At 54.5% G+C, this 16,830-nt stretch overlaps 3 protein-coding genes across 6 annotated transcripts in view; 1 reads left to right on the plus strand and 2 right to left on the minus strand.

Moving 5' to 3' along the window:
• The window catches only part of CCDC107 (coiled-coil domain containing 107), a 31,160-nt gene extending 28,149 nt beyond the window's left edge, over positions 1-3,011 (minus strand). For both annotated transcript variants that reach the window (XM_060409267.1, XM_042243279.2), the window contains exon 1: positions 2,332-3,011. The gene's annotated coding sequence lies outside the window, so the exon portion shown is untranslated. The remainder of the gene's footprint in view (positions 1-2,331) is intronic.
• CD72 (CD72 molecule) lies at positions 1,934-10,713 on the plus strand. 3 transcript variants are annotated; one of them, XM_027964443.3, is made up of 9 exons: positions 1,934-2,191; positions 2,301-2,402; positions 2,984-3,055; positions 3,224-3,313; positions 3,649-3,984; positions 8,392-8,540; positions 9,151-9,257; positions 9,962-10,106; positions 10,382-10,713. In XM_027964443.3, the coding sequence occupies exons 1-8, from the start codon at positions 2,110-2,112 to the stop codon at positions 10,053-10,055; spliced, it is 1,032 nt and encodes a 343-aa protein (XP_027820244.2). In that variant the 5' UTR covers positions 1,934-2,109; the 3' UTR covers positions 10,056-10,106; positions 10,382-10,713. The 3 variants fall into 3 exon arrangements, with proteins under 3 accessions (XP_027820244.2, XP_060265243.1, XP_060265244.1); XM_060409260.1 differs by having other exon boundaries at positions 8,392-8,539; positions 9,141-9,257; XM_060409261.1 differs by lacking the exon at positions 10,382-10,713 and having other exon boundaries at positions 8,392-8,539; positions 9,141-10,063.
• On the minus strand, positions 10,662-15,297 carry TESK1 (testis associated actin remodelling kinase 1). The gene is made up of 10 exons (XM_027964442.3): positions 14,728-15,297; positions 14,483-14,604; positions 14,306-14,354; positions 13,633-13,779; positions 13,208-13,290; positions 12,951-13,041; positions 12,639-12,722; positions 12,399-12,488; positions 12,169-12,283; positions 10,662-11,846 (listed from the first exon to the last, which is right to left on the minus strand). Exons 1-10 carry the CDS (start codon positions 14,944-14,946, stop codon positions 10,954-10,956), a joined length of 1,893 nt encoding a protein of 630 aa, XP_027820243.2. The 5' UTR covers positions 14,947-15,297; the 3' UTR covers positions 10,662-10,953.
• Positions 15,298-16,830: the final 1,533 nt, after the last annotated feature.

Below are 16,830 nucleotides of genomic sequence, written 5' to 3' on the forward strand. Positions count from 1 at the left end.
CCCGATTCTGTACCTTATCTTGTCCCAGCTTCTTCTCACCCGCCAAGTGGGCCCTTTTAGGGGGGTCACATCCTGGTAAAAGAACTTTAGGGAGCACTCTGCTCAGCAACCCCCCCCCATTTCCTGTCCTCCATCTGCCAGGCCTCTCAGCCCCTGGTCTTTCCCCACAACTGCCCCCCTTTTTTATTGGAGCTGTGTGTAAAACAATATAGGGGCTTCTTTTTTTGCCCATGTCACGTGGCTTGTGGGGTCTTAGTTCTCCATCCAGGGACTGAAATTGGGCTCTTGGCAGTGAGAGTATGGAGCTCTAACCACTGGTGTGGGTGCTAAGTCACCTCAGTCATGTCCGACTCTTTGTGACCCCATGGACTGTAGCCTACCAGGCTCCTCTGTCCATGGGATTCTCCAGGCAAGAACACTGGAGTGGGTTGCCATTTCCTTCTCCAAGTTTCCCGACTCAGGGATCGAACCTGAGTCTCTTACCTCTCCTGCATTGGCAGGTGAGTTCTTTACCACTAACACCATCTGGGAAGCCTCCTCAACCACTGGACCACTGGGAAATTCCTGCAGGGATTTTTAAAGGAAGATTCTACTAGGAAAATAAGAGAGATGCCAGTACGCAACTAAGAAGATAGTAAAACCTTGGTTGGTCCAAAGTCTTCCCGCTCAGAACCCAGCCATTCTCCCTCTGAGAAGCTGCAGTCCATCTTCATCCCTATGAAGTCCTTTGTCCGTCTGTTCCTTGACTCCCAACAAGATGCATGAACAGTCAGTGGTGTGGACACACACACAGGGGTGTCCCTTGCCCTCACCCCTAGCCCTGCTTGTCCCAGAGCTTCTGCCTCCTGGACTCAGCTTGCTCCATCTAGCTGATATCAGAACACAAGGGTCACATAGGCTGCCAAGTAGGATGGGACAAGGAAGGGGCTGATGGGCCACAAGGGAGACTAGTAGGGCACCAAAGGTGGAGGAGGCCAGAGAAAGACTATGGAGTAAGAGTCTGGAGGGTGTTTACACAGGAGAGGCAGTTTGGTCCCAGATCCTCTGCATCCTCCAAAGGGCTGCCACATCTTCAGGAAGGGCTTGGAGTGAAAATTTCCCCAAGTGGGGGATTCCTGGCAGCTCTGTAGGACGACAGCAGAAAGGGAGCCAGGACCACCCTGAAGCCCCTCAAACTGATGGAGAGAAAATGCCCACCAAGTAAGGGAACCCCATTCTGGGAACTCAGTGAAAGTGAAAGTTGCTCAGTCGTGTCTGACTCTTTGTGACCCCATGGACTATACAGTCCATGGAATTCTCCAGGCCAGAATACTGGAGTAGGTAGCCTTTCCCTTCTCCAGGGGAATCTTCCCAACCCAGGGATCGAACCCAGGTCTCCCTCATTGCAAACAGATTTTTAACCAGTTGAACCATGAGGGAGGTCCAAGAATACTGAAGTGGGTAACATATCCCTTCGCCAGTGGATCTTCCCAACTCTGGAATCGAACTGGGGTCTCCTGCAGGAACTCAGATCTGCTGGGAATCCCAGGATGAGGGAGAGCCAGGGTTCCAGACTAGGACCCCCCAATCTGATGGGAGGGTAGAGCCCCAGCCTGGAGCAGTGATTAGGAGACCCTCTGCGGTCAGTTGAGCATAACAGAGCTCTGAATGCACGTAGAAAGCCCAGGGACTGGGCAGCCACGAAAGGAGTGTGGGGCAAATCAGGTGACCAGGGTGGGTTGTTGGAGCCCAGCACTGTCAAGGCGGGTCTGGGATGCAAGAAGAAGGGGCACAGGCAAGATGCAAGGCCAGGCCGGAGTACTGGCTCTCTGACCCCCTCAGCCCTGACCCCCTGCTTTGGGCGTCAGTCTCCCCTCCCCTGCCCCTCTGCCCAGGGCTCAGGGATGCCATTTGCTTCACTGAGCCCATCTATCTGAAACGGGTTCACATCTTCCTCTTTTGTGACTGGAAGTCACAGGGCAAGGCGTGAAGCCGTCAGTCACAGAGGTAACCCAGAGCCTCATCGTTTGAAGGGGTTGAGGGGAGGGGGCAGAGGGGAGAGCGGCAGGGTAGCCCCGAGGGGCCGGTGGACGAGGAGGGGGACCAGTGGGAGCAGAGGTGCCCAGGACCATGGCTGAGGCCATCACCTATGCGGACCTGCGGTTTGTGAAGGCTCCCCTGAAGAAGAGCAACTCCAGCCGGCTAGGACACGGTAAGGGCAGCTGCAGCGGCTCCTTGATTCTGCAGCTCCATCCTCCTTCGAGATCCCACTCCCACCCCACAGACCCCCATCCTGATCCCACCTTTCCTCTCCTCTCCAGACCCAGAGGCTGATGAAGATGGCGAACTCACCTATGAGAATGTGCCCCCAGGCACAGGAGGACCCTCGAGCTTGGCTTCCTCTGGATTACGGGATAAAGCAGGTCTGGGGAGCCTGGGGGATGCGTGTTTGTGAGGGGCTGTGTTTTGAGTTGGGGGAGTCCACAGCATTCTTGGGAGGACAGTATCCTTGGAGAAAGGATGGGGGTTCTCAGGAAGAGAATGAGGACCAATCACGGGAGCCAAGGAAGAATAAAGCTTCCAGTGGGGAGTGAGGGCTCTATGGAGGAATCAGGGCAGCCCTGTTGGGGTGCAGAGCTCCAGTGAGAAATGGGAGTCCCTAGGGGGAGGGGAGAGAAGAGAAGAGAGGAAAGGAGGAGGAAGGGAGAGCACTTCTGGGGAGAGGATTTTGGCAGGCAGATGAGTGGCCCCAGAGGGAAAGATCAAGCCAGACCCTGAAGGGTTACAGAGGGTCCCCGGGGAAAGGATAAGGTAAGACCCACGAGGGGCACGGGAGCCCCTGGGGAGATGAGGAGCTCCGGAGAGCGCTAAGGGTGGCCCCGAGCGGCGGCTGAGGGCACCTTAGGACAGACTGGAGTCTCGGCGCGGTGGAGGGGGTAGGAGTGGGAAGAAGAGGGCATTTCCTGGGCTTTCCCACCTTCACAGGAGTCTCTCCCTTCCGCAGGGGCCCAGTCGGAGCAGCCAACTGCTGCCTGGAGCCCCGTGACGTCACCAGCTGCCGGGCGGATTCTCTGGTGTGAGTACCCGATGCTCCCAGCCCCGCGCGCGCCTCCCGCTGCCCAGCTAGCGTTCCACGTCCTTCGCGGGATGCTCTTTCCCGCGAATCTCCACACCCCACCCCTCGGTCTATCAATTTTCGTGGGGCTCACTGCACCCCCGCCCCCCAACCCGCTGTCTCCCTAAGGCCATGCAGCCTGCATGCGGTACCTGGTTCTGGGCCTGCTCCTCATCTGCCTGCTGTGCGGGGTGGCTGCCACCTGCCTGGGAGTGCGCTGTGAGTATGGCTGCCCCTAGTTTTCCACTTACCTGGAACAATGTTCTCCCCCACTCTCCCCAACAGCTGCCCTTCCTCAGCAGGGCGGGAGTCACTACCACCACAGCCTCAGCCTTGGGCTGGTTTCTAGCCAGGTCTGTTTTCAGAGCGCAGTGACTTCCTAGATTGTCCTGACCTAACCCAGTGCCCCCTGAAGCTTTAGGTGGTCAGATTTTATATTCCATTCCAGCCTGTTAGGGCAAACTTGCAAGAAGCAGAAAAGGGACTGACGCTGAAGCCTCGGGTTACCAGGGCATGGCTGATGATGTCCTGAATCTCTCTTTATGGCCAAACAGATTTGCAAGTGTCTCGGCAGCTCCAGCAAATGAACAGGGTTCTGGAAGCCACCAACAGCAGCCTGAGACAGCAGCTGAGCCAGAAGATAACCCAGCTGGGGCAGAGGGAAGAGGATTTGCAGGGATCCAGGATGAAGCTGGCCCAGAGTCAGGAAACACTACAGGTGGAACAGAAGGCTGGCCAGGCTACCAGACAGCAGTTGCAGGTTTGCCAGTCCGACGGAGAGAAGACGAAAGAGGCCTTGAGAAATAAGGAGACAGAGATGATGAACTTGGAGCAGAGGCTGAACAGTATGCGGGAAAGACTACAGTCTTTCTTCAGGTGCTCCTCCCCAGGTATCTGCTCTGGGAAAGGAGAGATGGGAGGGCCTGCCATGAGGGATGGATTGAAGCGAGGGGTCGGTCTGTCTATCTACTGGAGCACCACTGGGTTGTTCAGGAAAGGGGTGGTGAACCAGAGTGCTGGCTGACATGGACGCGAGTTGTGCATCCTTGGCCAGCAGGGGGAAGGGTCTAGCCACCTACTGGATTTAGGGTTTGATCCCTGGGTTGGGAAGGTCTCCTGGAGAAGGGAAAGGCTACCCACTCCAGTATTCTGGCCTGGAGAATTCCATGGACTGTATAGTCCATGGGGTGGCAAAGAGTCGGACACGACTGAGCAACTTTCACTTTCACCCAGCTCTAAGGTGGGGTCCTCTTGGGGAGAAGATGTTGGCAGCCAGCAGCGCAAATGATACAGAGCAGCAAGCTCAGGGCTCATCTGGCTCATCTCAGGGCTCGGGGCATATCAGTGTCAAGGATCTGGAAACTCCCTGAATTTGGATGTGAAATTGATTGTTCACGTTTTTCTATAGAGAGGACCTATGCTGCTAGGTCACTTCAGTCGTGTCCAACTCTGTGAGACCACATAGATGGCAACCCACCAGGCTCCCCCATCCCTGGGATTCTCCAGGCAAGAACACTGGAGTGGGTTGCCATTTCCTTCTCCAGTGCGTGAAAGTGAAAAGTGAAAGTGAAGTTGCTCAGTCATGTCTGACTCTGCGACCCCATGGACTGCAGCCTACCAGGCTCCTCCATCCATGGGATTTTCCAGGCAAGAGTACTGGAGTGGGTTGCCATTGCCTTCTCCGAGAGAGGACCTATAGCTTTACTTAATTCTTGCTATAGCTGAGCTTCCCCAAGCTGGTTTTAGAAAAGGCAGAGGAACCAGAGATCAAATTGCCAACATCCACTGGATCATCGAAAAAGCAAGAGAGTTCCAGAAAAACATCTATTTCTGCTTTATTGACTATGCCAAAGCCTTTGACTGTGTGGATCACAATAAACTGTGGAAAATTCTGAAAGAGATGGGAATACCAGACCACCTGACCTGCCTCTTGAAAAATCTGTGTGCAGGTCAGGAAGCAATAGTTAGAACTGGACATGGAACAACAGCCTGGTTCCAAACAGGAAAAGGAGTACATCAAGGCTGTATATTGTCACCCTGCTTATTTAACTTATATGCAGAGTACATCATGAGAAATGCTGGACTGGAAGAAACACAAGCTGGAATCAAGATTGCCGGGAGAAATATCAATCACCTCAAATATGCAGATGACACCACCCTTATGGCAGAAAGTGAAGAGGAGCTAAAAAGCCTCTTGATGAAAGTGAAAGAGGAGAGTGAAAAAGTTGGCTTAAAGCTCAACAATCAGAAAACGAAAATCATGGCATCCGGTCCCATCACTTCATGGAAATAGATGGGGAAACAGTGGAAATAGATGGGGAAACAGTGGAAACAGTGTCAGACTTTATTTTTTTGGGCTCCAAAATCGCTGCAGATGGTGACTGCAGCCATGAAATTAAAAGACGCCTACTCCTTGGAAGAAAAGTTATGAGCAACCTAGATAGCATATTCAAAAGCAGAGACATTACTTTGCCGACTAAGGTCCATCTAGTCAAGGGTATGGTTTTTCCTGTGGTCATGTATGGATGTGAGAGTTGGACTGTGAAGAAGGCTGAGCGCCGAAGAATTGATGCTTTTGAACTGTGGTGTTGGAGAAGACTCTTGAGAGTCCCATGGACTGCAAGGAGATCCAACCAGTCCATTCTGAAGGAGATCAGCCCTGGGATTTCTTTGGAAGGAATGATGCTAAAGCTGAAACTCCAGTACTTTGGCCACCTCATGCGAAGAGTTGACTCATTGGAAAAGACTCTGATTTTGGGAGGGACTGGGGGCAGGAGGAGAAGGGGACGACCGAGGATGAGATGGCTGGATGGCATCACGGACTCGATGGAAGTGAGTCTGAGTGAACTCTGGGAGTTGATGATGGACAGGGAGGCCTGGTGTGCTGCGATTCATGGGGTCGCAAAGAGTTAGACACGACTGAGCGACTGAACTGAACTGAACTGTGGTACAGTCTGGAGTTGGGGCAAGGCAGCTGAGGTTCTCTCAGAGAGCTTGGAGGGCAGTGAACTAGGGTGGAATTGCTCATCCCTTTTGAAAGGAGGAGTGCAGCAGTATGTGGGGTTGAAGGAGGGGGACACACAGAAGGTCTGCCAAAGTAGGGTGAGGTTGAGGGAGGGTCTCCTGCCTGAGAGGAGGGGACTGCTTGTGGACTGGTTGTCTAGAGGTTAGGCTCTGTCTAGGTCATGGGCATCTGGATACTCTCCCAAAGCTTTAAACAAAGTGATTATGTACAGACACCTGCAGCCCTGGTTTCTTTAACCTTCTCATTCTCTACAAGCCTCACTTTCATGCCAATACTGCCCACCCCCACTGCCATCTCCCATTCCCACAGCTGAACCTAGACCTCAGCATCCCAAACCACACTTCCACTGAAAGGACGGTTCAGATCTTCACTGTGACCACAACGGGCCCCCACACTTCTTCAATCTTACAGAGGCCTTCTACCTGTTGGCTCCCCTGTTTCCTCCCTTCTCATCAGCCATCACCTGTCTTCACTTCTTTCTCTACCCATCTTGATTTGAGGACCTGTCCCCTTACTTCAGCCACCCAACTCACTCCTTGGTTCCAGTGTCCTGGTATATCTGGTTGGCAATATCTCAACTCTGGATGAACACACACGCCTGCACCCAGGGGTGACAAGCTGTGCAGTCATTCTGCTTGGTGCCACAAAACTCTAGTCTCAACGTCTGGTGGGACCCCACACTACTAGCTCTCTGTACTCCACTACCCTCTCTCTCACTCTCAGCAGATGGCCCTACTCTGCCAGAGAGGAATTTCCTCTGTTTTCCACCACCAGTTCTGTGTATCCATTTGCATTTTTGTCCATCCTCATCTCTTGCAAGGATACCTGCAACAGCTTGCTGAATGTTTTCTCTAAACATCCCTCCTCCAAATCCACTTTTAATGCTGCAGCCAGGGTGATCCTTTAAAAACAAAAATCTGATCATGTCATTCCAGTTAAGATCATGTCAGTTAATTAATTACATCAAAAGTTATGGAATACATACTCTGTGTCCAGCACTGTGCCCAGGCACTTGGGATACAGCCAGAGAACAAAATGCCTCATAATCTAAAAATAAAAAATTCTCAGTCTGGTCCCCACTGCCCCTACCTACCTTTCAGTGTGCCGCTCATCCCTTCACCCTTGTTCATTTGGCCACACTGACTTCTATGTTCCTTTAAGTTCCTGTAGGACAGTAACTCAAGGGAGTAGCTGGGTGGGGATGAGAAAATACGGCCAGAAGAGAGGGAATTGGAGGGGAAGGAATGATTTTTGGGGAGGTAGGATGGATGGGGCAAAGCAGCAGAGAGAGGTGGATTGGGATCAGGAGCACAGACTGGGGTGTCGGATATTAAAGAAAGAGGGAGGTTTATTTCTGACCAATAGTCAGGAGGAGAGAAAAGAGACAAATTTTGAGATGGAGGGGAGGAAAATGGAGAGAGTTCACACGTCAAGTGTCTGACAACTTCAACAAAGCAAGGTTGTCAACTTGTGGAAGACTGGAGGGGAAGCTAGTGGCTAGCAGCTTGAGGAATGAGGGCAAGTTTTGAATATGCGCTGGGGAAAGCGTTAGGGAGCTAATGAGACAATGAGATGAATGGGAGGTCCGTTGATCACTTCTTTACTGGGGACCCAGGTAAAGTTAACCAAAATGAGGGGTAGACTGCAATTGTTCAGAAATTGGGGATAGTACCACCAGCCCTTTTCAAATAAGCCTCCCAGATTGAAAAAAAAATTGATTGATTGGTTTCTGGCTGTGCTGGGTCTACATTGCTGTGTGGGCTTTCTCTAGTTGCAGTGACCAGGGACTACTCTTCATTGCATAAGCTTCTCATTGCGGTGTCTTCTCTTGTTGCGGGGCATGGACTCTAGGTATTCTCAGGCCTCAGTAGTTGCAGCACGTGGGCTCAGTAGTTGTGGGCTCAGGGCTTGTGGGCTCTAGGGCATGGACTTAGTTGTTCTGTGGCATGCAGAATCTTCCCAGACCAGGGATTGAACCCACGTTCCCTGCACTGGCAGGCAGATTCTTATCCACTGTGCCACCAGGGAAATCCAAACCTCCCAGGTTTTAAGGAGTAAAATTGTTGAATGTTAAAGGCTCTCACTAAGTATGCACAGGTATGGCATTTCCAGGGTAGTCGAAGAGAAAAAGAGTACAAAGTTTAAGGACCAGACCAGTGAAGGCACTGAGGTTCCACTCCAGGGAATATTGTTAGCAACCGGGTTGCTGAGCGTTGCGATCCCCCTCCGGGGTCTGGACAGTGCAGTGCTGTCATTCTCTTTCTGCTTTTAGATTCCTGCTGTCCCCTGGGATGGATACAGAATGAGAGGAGTTGCTTTTACATCTCAGTTACTAAGAGAACTTGGACGGAAAGCCAAAGCCACTGTAAATCTCTGTCTTCTTATTTGGCCAAAACCAGCAACAGTTCTCATCCATATGCAGTAAGCAAACCCCTATTCAAAGACTGTAGTGGGTACTGTTGGGCAAAGGGACATACGTCATTGAGTCAGGGATGGCACTGTGCAGCCTCTCAGCACAGAGCTCCAGGAGGCCCTACCTACTGATTAGGGCTGGCATGAGAGTTGAAATTTACAAGCCATCCTTACTTTAACCTGTTTCTCATCCCAGCTTTCTGGTCAGTTCTGGGCTGCTCAACAGGTTCTTTGACTCTCATGGTCTCCCAGGCAGACAGGTTCCATACCTGGCGCACTGGATTGTAGGGAATGGCTCCTTGTGACAAGAACCGTCCACAGAATGACTCTTTACAGGCTGGCAGAAATTCTTACCCAGCATGTGCGTGTGGGTATGCATGCATGCATGTGTAATGAGGGGTCAGCTTGTATCTGCAGGGTGGCACCTGAAGGGTGCGGGGATGGTCACCAATGAGGCGATGTCATGCACCAAGGTTGGGTACAGTCCTCTTGCTGAAGCTCATTAGCCTCTCTAGTATTTCCTTCCTCTCCTCTTGACACCCCCTCTCTCCCTCATTCCAATATTTCCCAGCACTCCTCACACACCTCTGGTCTCTTAATCTCCCTTCAAATTTCTCAGATTTATATCAAAAACTTACGGAAGGTGGTGCCACAAGGTGGTTCAGCTGAATACTGGGTTGGCCCCAGAAATCCGTTCTGGCAGTCTGATCATACAAAATACACTTGGTAAGTTTGTTAGGACTTCGGGGCAACAAAAATGCTCTACAATCCTTTCATAAAGACATGGTAATGAACTCTCCCTCCAGGTCATCCTCTCAAAACTTTGGATGTTATAATCGCCCATGTGTCCATTTCTTCTATTTGATTAATAACTCTCAGGGCAGGCATGCTCTGTATTCTGTCCCCAGTACCCAGCAGTCCCTGGCACATGCTTTACTTAAAAACAAACAAACAAACAAACAAAAAAAAACAACTAGTTTGGGACCTGTATCATCTTTCTCTCAGGGGGATAAGTTGAGGATTTAGCTAGGGGTTACAGCTGATGAAGAACCTTGGGTCTTCTAACTTTACAGCCAACAAGGCTACCCAAACTGAAGTTGTACTTTTTCAGTCAAGTCCACTTGGGGCACCAGAGTTGCCCCAGAGAAGTGAGAAAGGAAGTAACTGGGGTAACTTTGAGGACCAACCCCAGGGACCTTGAAGCAGGGTAGTTACCTAACTGAAGTTTCCATCTTTGAAAACTTGGGCATTTTCTCCCTCCCTTGGTCCTATAGCCTCTTTGGGTCGGAGTCCAGACACCTATCCCTGAACCCTCCCACACACAGCAGGCAGGGTGTTAGGACTTGGGTTAGGTTTGTTCAGGGCAAGAGAAGGGAGGATGGGATAGGAGGGGTCAGAGCTTAACCCTGTGCTACTTCACTACCCTTTAGGTATTCCTCAAAATGTCCCATGCTAGAAATCAAGTGGAAGGATCTGGACCTGAAGACAGGGCTGTGTCACCTTTCTTTCTCCTTTCATCTGTGAGATGTCAGCTTTCAGGTCTCCAGTCAGGGACCACTCTTTGCACTGAGCTGGGTAAGTGTGGGGGATGGGACTGAGGCATGGAGCCTGGGGGCAGAGGGTCTCACACAGAGGGCAGGGGGAAAACTTGTTTCTGGAGGCGGCAGCCATGTCACAGCCTCCAGGGGCTTGGTCTGCTTATGGAAGGGAGTGTTGGGCAGGGAAGGCCTGGAACTGAAGGGAGGCTGGTGATGCTGCTGTCCAGGTTGCTGGGGAGGAGGTGCGGTGAGCTGGATGAGGATTCTCAGTGGCAGTCAAGCGTGGAGCTCACTGATGCTTTAATCCTCCAGGTACTCAACAACAGGACCCTGTGCCCTTCAGCCCTAACCTGTAGCCTGCGGGTCCTAAGATCTGCCTTCCTCCAGTGTGTGTTCACTCTGCCCAGACAGGGCCCTGCCAAGGGCTGACCCAGGCCCAGCATCTCTAGGCAAGCCTGCTGGAGATCCTGTCCCAGAAACTGGACTGTTCCCAGGGAACGGGGAAGAAGCTTCTAGAAGAGATTTCGCCCCCTCCCCTGCCCCAAAACCTCTCATAGTAGAATGGGTGGGGAGGGCGCACGGGCTGAGCGGATGGGGGCAGCCCGGAGCCAGCCAGGCAGTTTTATTGAAATATTTTTAAATAATTTGCACGTGTTAGTCTCGTGTATCAGCAATGCATTGTCTGGTTCAGTGATCCCCACGGGAGAGCAAGCCCAGGGGTTGGAAAGGAAATGTTCTGTTCCTCGCGTCCATGTTGAGCCTCCCCTGTACAGGGGCAAGAGCTGCTCAGCCCGTCCAGGGCTGGCGTGGGCCAGCGTGTGCTCGCTGTCCTCACAGGGCATCTTGAAGGCCAAGGTGGAAGCCAGAGACCACAGGCCCCACTGCTAAGAGCGTGCCCCGGGCAGCTGCAGGCTGGGGGTGGGTGGCTTGGCGTGGTGCCCTCGGTGGCAGAGGAGACTGCCTGCCTCACAGTTCAGGTTGCGGTAGCGGGCCACAGCTGGTGCGGGGCGGGGGCACATGGACAGGAAGCCAAAGCTGAAGGGGCCGAGGCAGCAGCCGGGGCAGGGCAGCCCCTCCTCAGGCTCCCGGGGAGCTGAAGGGGGCGGCGAGGGTTCTGTCCGCTCCAGGGCTGCTGCGCGGGGCAGACTATGCTGGGCCCGGTTCCAGGGCTCCCCTGCCCAGCCTTGCGGGGAGTTCACCACCACGGCTGGGGGGTTGTTGTTAAGGGGAGGTCCTGATCTAGGGGACCAGGGCTGGGAGGCCGAAGAACAGGTGCTGATGAAGTTGTCTGTGGCCACGGCCATGGCCAGCGGCAGCTGCGGGGCTGGTCTTGGGGGTTCCGGCTCAGGGCTGCTGCCCTCACACTCCATCTGCTCTTCGGCTGAGGGGCCCACAGCAGGAGGGCCAGGACCCGGCAGTGCTGTCTCCATCCGTCGGGGAAGCTCAGGGGATGACGGTAGTGAGCGGCAGCGGCGGACAGGTGTCCCAGGCTGGCCCAAGGTCTCCGGAGTGGTCACCAGGGGCAGCTGGGTGGAGGGCAGTAGCGATGGTGGTACAAGGGGTAGAGGGGCGACTGGCTTGCTGGGCGTGTCCAGGAGCTTGATCTTGCCACCTCTGAGGTCCTCCCGTAGTGAAAAGGGGTTGACTCGAGTCAGATTGTCCCCCCAGTTGGGGGGTGATTCTGGCGATGGGGGTAGGAAGAGGTCTGACCGGCTTCGGGAGAGCCGGGGGTCTGGCCTGGGGAGTGTGGCAGAGGGACCCCCTCTTGGAACAGATCCTGTAGACAGAGAAGTCTGTGGTCACTGTTCTCAGCACTCATCAGAGTTCCCTGAGGGCCTCATGAACTGACTGGGAGGCTGGTGGGACCAGAGCTAAGAAAAGAGTGCACCGGAAAGAGGGGGATATCCCTGCCAGCCTCCTGTATCTCCTCTTCCCTTGTTCCCCTCCCTCAGGCTCTAGAATTAGAAAACTATCTGCTTAGAGAGGGCCTCTCACTGCACCCCCACCCCCAGCCTTCTCAATAAAACACTCAGTCTCCTCAGATGATTCCGAGTTCTAAGGAAGAGAGGAGCAAAAGGACTTCAGTCATGCTCACTTACCCTGACCGCGTGTCAGGGAGACCCGGGGGAGGGAGGCTGGCTCAGGCAGCTGCTCCAGGATCCACTCCAGGTGCTGGGTGATTTCAGTGAAGGGAGCGCGAGTGCGAGGTTCCATCTGATAGGGAGAGAGAGCAGCTTCACTCAGAGCTCCAAAAGCATGTCCCTGAGTGTTCCTCCCATCGCCTGGGCTGGCCGGGGGTGCAGGGCAGCAGGGAGAGTGGGGCTCTTACACTGCAGCAGTGGATGGCCAGGAGCAGGAAAGGCAATGGGCAGTCGCCCCCTACCAGGGCCCTGAAAGCAGGCACATCCAGCCCAAAGTCCTGTGGGGACAAAGATGAGACGCCTCTGAGTCAGCCTTCCTCCAGTTTTCCTGCTGCCCCCAGTTAGGGCCTTGACCTTCTGGGAACCCTCCATGGTTCTGAACTGCACAGTCTGGAGTGCGTCCTTTTAAACCTGGGCATATCACTCACCTCGGTCCGGGGTAGGTAGTCAGGGTCTGCAGGTACTCGTGCGATGAGCTCACAGAGGACAATCCCAAAGGCAAAGACATCAGCCTGGGGTAGGAAAGAACGTCTGCGGGATGCACTGACAGTTTCATGTCAGAATATGTCAGAATTCGGGGGAGTCTTGACAGTTGCCATGTGTTAGAGGGGGTAAGAGGGGTAAGGTCTTGGGTCTTCTGAGTATCTCTCAGAGCTGCTGAGGAACTTGGGATGGGGCCTTACAAGAGAATCTCCAGGGTCTCTGGAAGGCCTTGGGGACCTCAAGGGTTGATGTCTTACCTTCTCATCATACAGCTCGCCTCGCAATACCTCAGGAGCCATCCAGTATGGGGAACCCACCACAGCCAATGGCTCCTTCCTTGCCCCTTCCCTGCAGGGGCAGAGTGGTCAGGAATATCCCATCCAAACACCCTTCCCAAAAAAAAGGGGGTGAGGTCAGCCCACTCCCCACCCACACCCCAAAGGAAATGTGCCTATGGGTTTTGCTTAGATAAGGGCCTTCTGGGAGGTTTAGGGGGATGGGGCATTCACCTCACCTATACACAGGAATCTTTTCAGCCAGCCCGAAGTCACCCACAACAGCTGTGAAGCCTCGGTCTTCCCGTCGGATCAGACAGTTCTGACATATACATATAGCATCCCCACATACCCATCACCTTCTGTTCTCTGATCTCCCACTATGCACCTCAAAGACCTGTCATTCCAGAATAACCCCATCTTCTCTGATCTCCCAGTTCTCCAATGTACCCCAATCTTGCAGCATCACCCATCTCTTGGTTTAAACAGAATGGTTCACAGTCCCTCAGAGCACTCCCCCTCATCCCAGTCCCCCATACTCCAGTGTCTTGCTACCCCAACATCCTAATGTTGCCTGTTATCCACTTTCCAGTATCCATGGGCTAGTTACAATCGAATGAATCTCAAATCCCCTTTCATGCCTCCACCCACCTGGCCCGCCTACCTTGGATGTGAGGTCTCGGTGGAATACCCCTTTGGCATGCAGGTACCGCAGGCCACGGGCGATGTCCAAAGCCAGGTGGAGCCTGACAGGCCAGGATAGGGGCTCGGGGGAGCTGAGCAGCTGTTCCAGGGTCCCCCCGTTCATATACTGGGACACGGGAGGAGAAGGGGAACGAATATCAAAGTTTCAGTCTGCTCTCTAGGTCTCCCACTTTTAAGCCTGGGACACTCAGGAGAATCACATAGGTCAATAGGGTGAGTCTGTGCTCTAGCGCCCCCATTCATATCCTAAGGCTGTCTGGACCCATACATGTTCATCTATTTAAATTTAAATTATTAAGTTTAAAGAAAATTAAACATTCAGTTCCTGTCACAATAGTCACATTTCCAGTGCTCCTCAGCAACTTGTGGCTAGTGGCTATGGTTTTGGACCGCACAGATACGGAACATTTTTATCACTGCAGAAAGATCTGTTGTTGGACAGCACCCTTCTAAAGAGTATCAAGGATGGGACCAGCTGACGCCTTTTATTTGTGGTTTGCCTAAAGGGACGTTCTGGGAAGCCTCCCCTGGGTCCTGCCGCCTCCCAATACTCCTCTGCAGATGCTCGGGGCCGCTGACTCCCTCTCCCCTTGGTGGTGAGGGGGTCCCCCCGCTTCTTGGCCCATCCTCACCTCTGTAAGAGCGTGCAGCTGCCCTTGGTGCACGCAGACCCCCATGAACCTGGAGGAGGATGGGAAAGATAGCAGGGTAGGCTAAGAGCCTCGGCCTCTCCACAGTTCCCACTTTTCCCGCGGGATCTTTCCCCTCCCCCCAGCAAGCTTCCCAGCAAGCGGCTGGGGCCCGCTCACCTTAGGATGTTGGGGTGCCGAAGCCGGTTCATCAGCTGCACCTCTCGTAGCGTGTTTCCCCGGTTACTGGGGAGCCTGTTCATTTTCAGCACCATGACTTGCCCTGACTGTCGGTGCCGAACCTGCGGGAGGTAGCGGATGGCCAGTCCCGAGCAGGTTGGGAAGACTGCCAGGGTCCAGGCCCCTAGTTCCAGCCTCGCGTCTGAGGCTCGGTCCCGCCCCTCTGCCCTCTCTGCTGGTCCTACCTTGTAGACCTCAGAGAAGAAGCCGGCCCCGATCTTCTCGGCGCAGTGGAAATCGTCCACGCGTGCCAGGCTGGACACGGCGCTGCGGAGAGCCCGGTAGGAGGAGGGGCGGCCCCGGCCCGGGCCTCCTCCTGCGGCCCCCGGCCCTGGGGGCCCCTCCCCCGGCGCCTCTCCAGGCCCGGGCCCAGGGCCCCGTAGTGGGGGCCGTTCCCCGGCCATGGCCGGGCCCCCAGGCCGGGGCCTGCCTCACATGGCAGGGTCCCCCGGCCCCGGGCAGGCCGCGCTCGCCATGGGAGCGGGCCCAGACGGATCAGGGGCGCCCGGGTTCCCGCTCCCGCTCCCGCCCTAGAGAATAGAGGATTCGCCGAAGATCCTGGGCCCGCCCCCGCCTCGCCGGCTCGCTGGGCCCGGGTGGACGCTGCTCCGCTCCGCTCTGCGCAGGGCCTGGGCCTGGGCCTGGGCCGGGCGGTGGAAGTGGCGCTCCCGGGCGCCGGCGGGCAGGCGGGCAGGCTCCCCGCAGGCGGAGGCGGGCGGGCGGGCGGCGGCCGCTCCGCTTCGCCGCTGGGGCTCAGGCTCCGCGGCCTGCCGGGGGCGGGGCTGAGCCGGGCCTCTGATTAACTCCTTCGAGCCTGGCCTCTGGGCAGCGGCCACGCCCCCTCAGGTGCGCACCCCGCAACCTGAAGCTAGTATGCCCTAGGCGAGTGGGTCTGGGGCGTCGGGGTCAAATGAGGTCAGGCCTGAGCTGAATAACTGAAAGGAATTAAGGGCTGATTGTGCGCACGCGCGGGTCAAACGTCTAACTGCCCTGGGAGTCCTTTCTCCTCTCCCTCCCTCAGGTCACTGGCGGTTGACTACTCGGCTCAGGGAGCCGCACGATTCCTGGGCTCAAAGGACCCGCAGGGCTGAAAAATGGATCCGTCAGGCCCAGCCACAATCAGAGGCAGCCCAGCAACCTACCTACCTTCCCAGCCTCCGCCCTGGCCCAGCCTTCCCATTTACCAGGTCTCGACCTTTACACCTTACACCTCCGGACTCCCTGACACTTTCTACCTTCTCAGGGGATGGTGATGCCCCGAGACTTGCAGCGAGCCCTCGGTCAGCCCATTCCAAGTGTGGCCCCGACTCCTCATCCATCCCGCCTCCCTCGTCAGATTCCAGAGCCTCCTCAAGTGACCACCCAGCCTGCACCTTCCTTCTACTATTTAGTCCGAATGCCCCTCTCGGTCAAAAGAGAAGGCTTCACTTGTAGGGACGCCCCTCTAAGCTCAAGATCCCACCCCTTAGCAAAACCCCGCCCCTCAAGGAACTCTTTCCTTCGGAGACCTCTCTCAGTGACACCTCTCAGTATGACACTGCCAACCAACATCAGTTCAGTTCAGTTCAGTCGCTCAGTCGTGTCCGACTGTTTGCGACCCCATGAATTGCAGCACGCCAGGCCTCCCCGTCCATCACCAACTTCCGGAGTTCACTCAGACTCACGTCCATCGAGTCAGTGATGCCATCCAGCCATCTCATCCTCTGTCGTCCCCTTCTCCTCCTGCCCCAATCCCTCCCAAAATCAGAGTCTTTTCCAATGAGTCAACTCTTCGCATGAGGTGGCCAAAGCACTGGAGTTTCAGCTTTAGCATCATTCCTTCCAAAGAAATCCCAGGGCTGATCTCCTTCAGAATGGACTGGTTGGATCTCCTTGCAGTCCAAGGGACTCTCAAGAGTCTTCTCCAACACCACAGTTCAAAAGCATCAGTTCTTCAGCGCTCAGCCTTCTTCACAGTCCAACTCTCACATCCATGCATGACCACTGGAAAAACCATAGCCTTGACTAGACGGACCTTAGTCTGCAAAGTAATGTCTCTGCTTTTGAATATGCTATCTAGGTTGGTCATAACTTTTCTTCCAAGGAGTAGGCGTCTTTTAATTTCGTGGCTGCAGTCACCATCTTCAGTGATTTTAGAGCCCCCCAAAATAAAGTCTGAAACTGTTTCCACTGTTAGTGTGTACCAGAACCCCTCAGTGTGACAACCCTCCTTTGTGTGTTCCTTCTGCCCAGAGAGACCCCACCTCTCAGAGTGACTCCACCAGCCATTGTGACCCCGCCTCTCAACG

Source organism: Ovis aries, chromosome 2 (assembly GCF_016772045.2).
Source record: "Ovis aries strain OAR_USU_Benz2616 breed Rambouillet chromosome 2, ARS-UI_Ramb_v3.0, whole genome shotgun sequence".
NCBI lineage: Eukaryota > Metazoa > Chordata > Mammalia > Artiodactyla > Bovidae > Ovis > Ovis aries.

What these genes read in the sequence shown, in the direction of transcription:
- CD72 (XM_060409260.1), top strand. Translation starts at nt 2,110, where the DNA reads ATGGCTGAGGCCATCACCTATGCGGACCTGCGGTTTGTGAAGGCTCCC. An exon ending in CTTCAGGTGCTCCTCCCCAG is followed by an intron (nt 3,985 to 8,391) that starts GTATCTGCTCTG and finishes TTCTGCTTTTAG; the next exon opens with ATTCCTGCTGTCCCCTGGGA. An exon ending in GATCATACAAAATACACTTG is followed by an intron (nt 9,258 to 9,961) that starts GTAAGTTTGTTA and finishes ACTACCCTTTAG; the next exon opens with GTATTCCTCAAAATGTCCCA.
- TESK1 (XM_027964442.3), bottom strand. Translation starts at nt 14,946, where the DNA reads ATGGCCGGGGAACGGCCCCCACTACGGGGCCCTGGGCCCGGGCCTGGA. An exon ending in TCTTCTCTGAGGTCTACAAG is followed by an intron (nt 14,605 to 14,727) that starts GTAGGACCAGCA and finishes TACCTCCCGCAG; the next exon opens with GTTCGGCACCGACAGTCAGG. An exon ending in CGGCACCCCAACATCCTAAG is followed by an intron (nt 14,355 to 14,482) that starts GTGAGCGGGCCC and finishes ATCCTCCTCCAG; the next exon opens with GTTCATGGGGGTCTGCGTGC.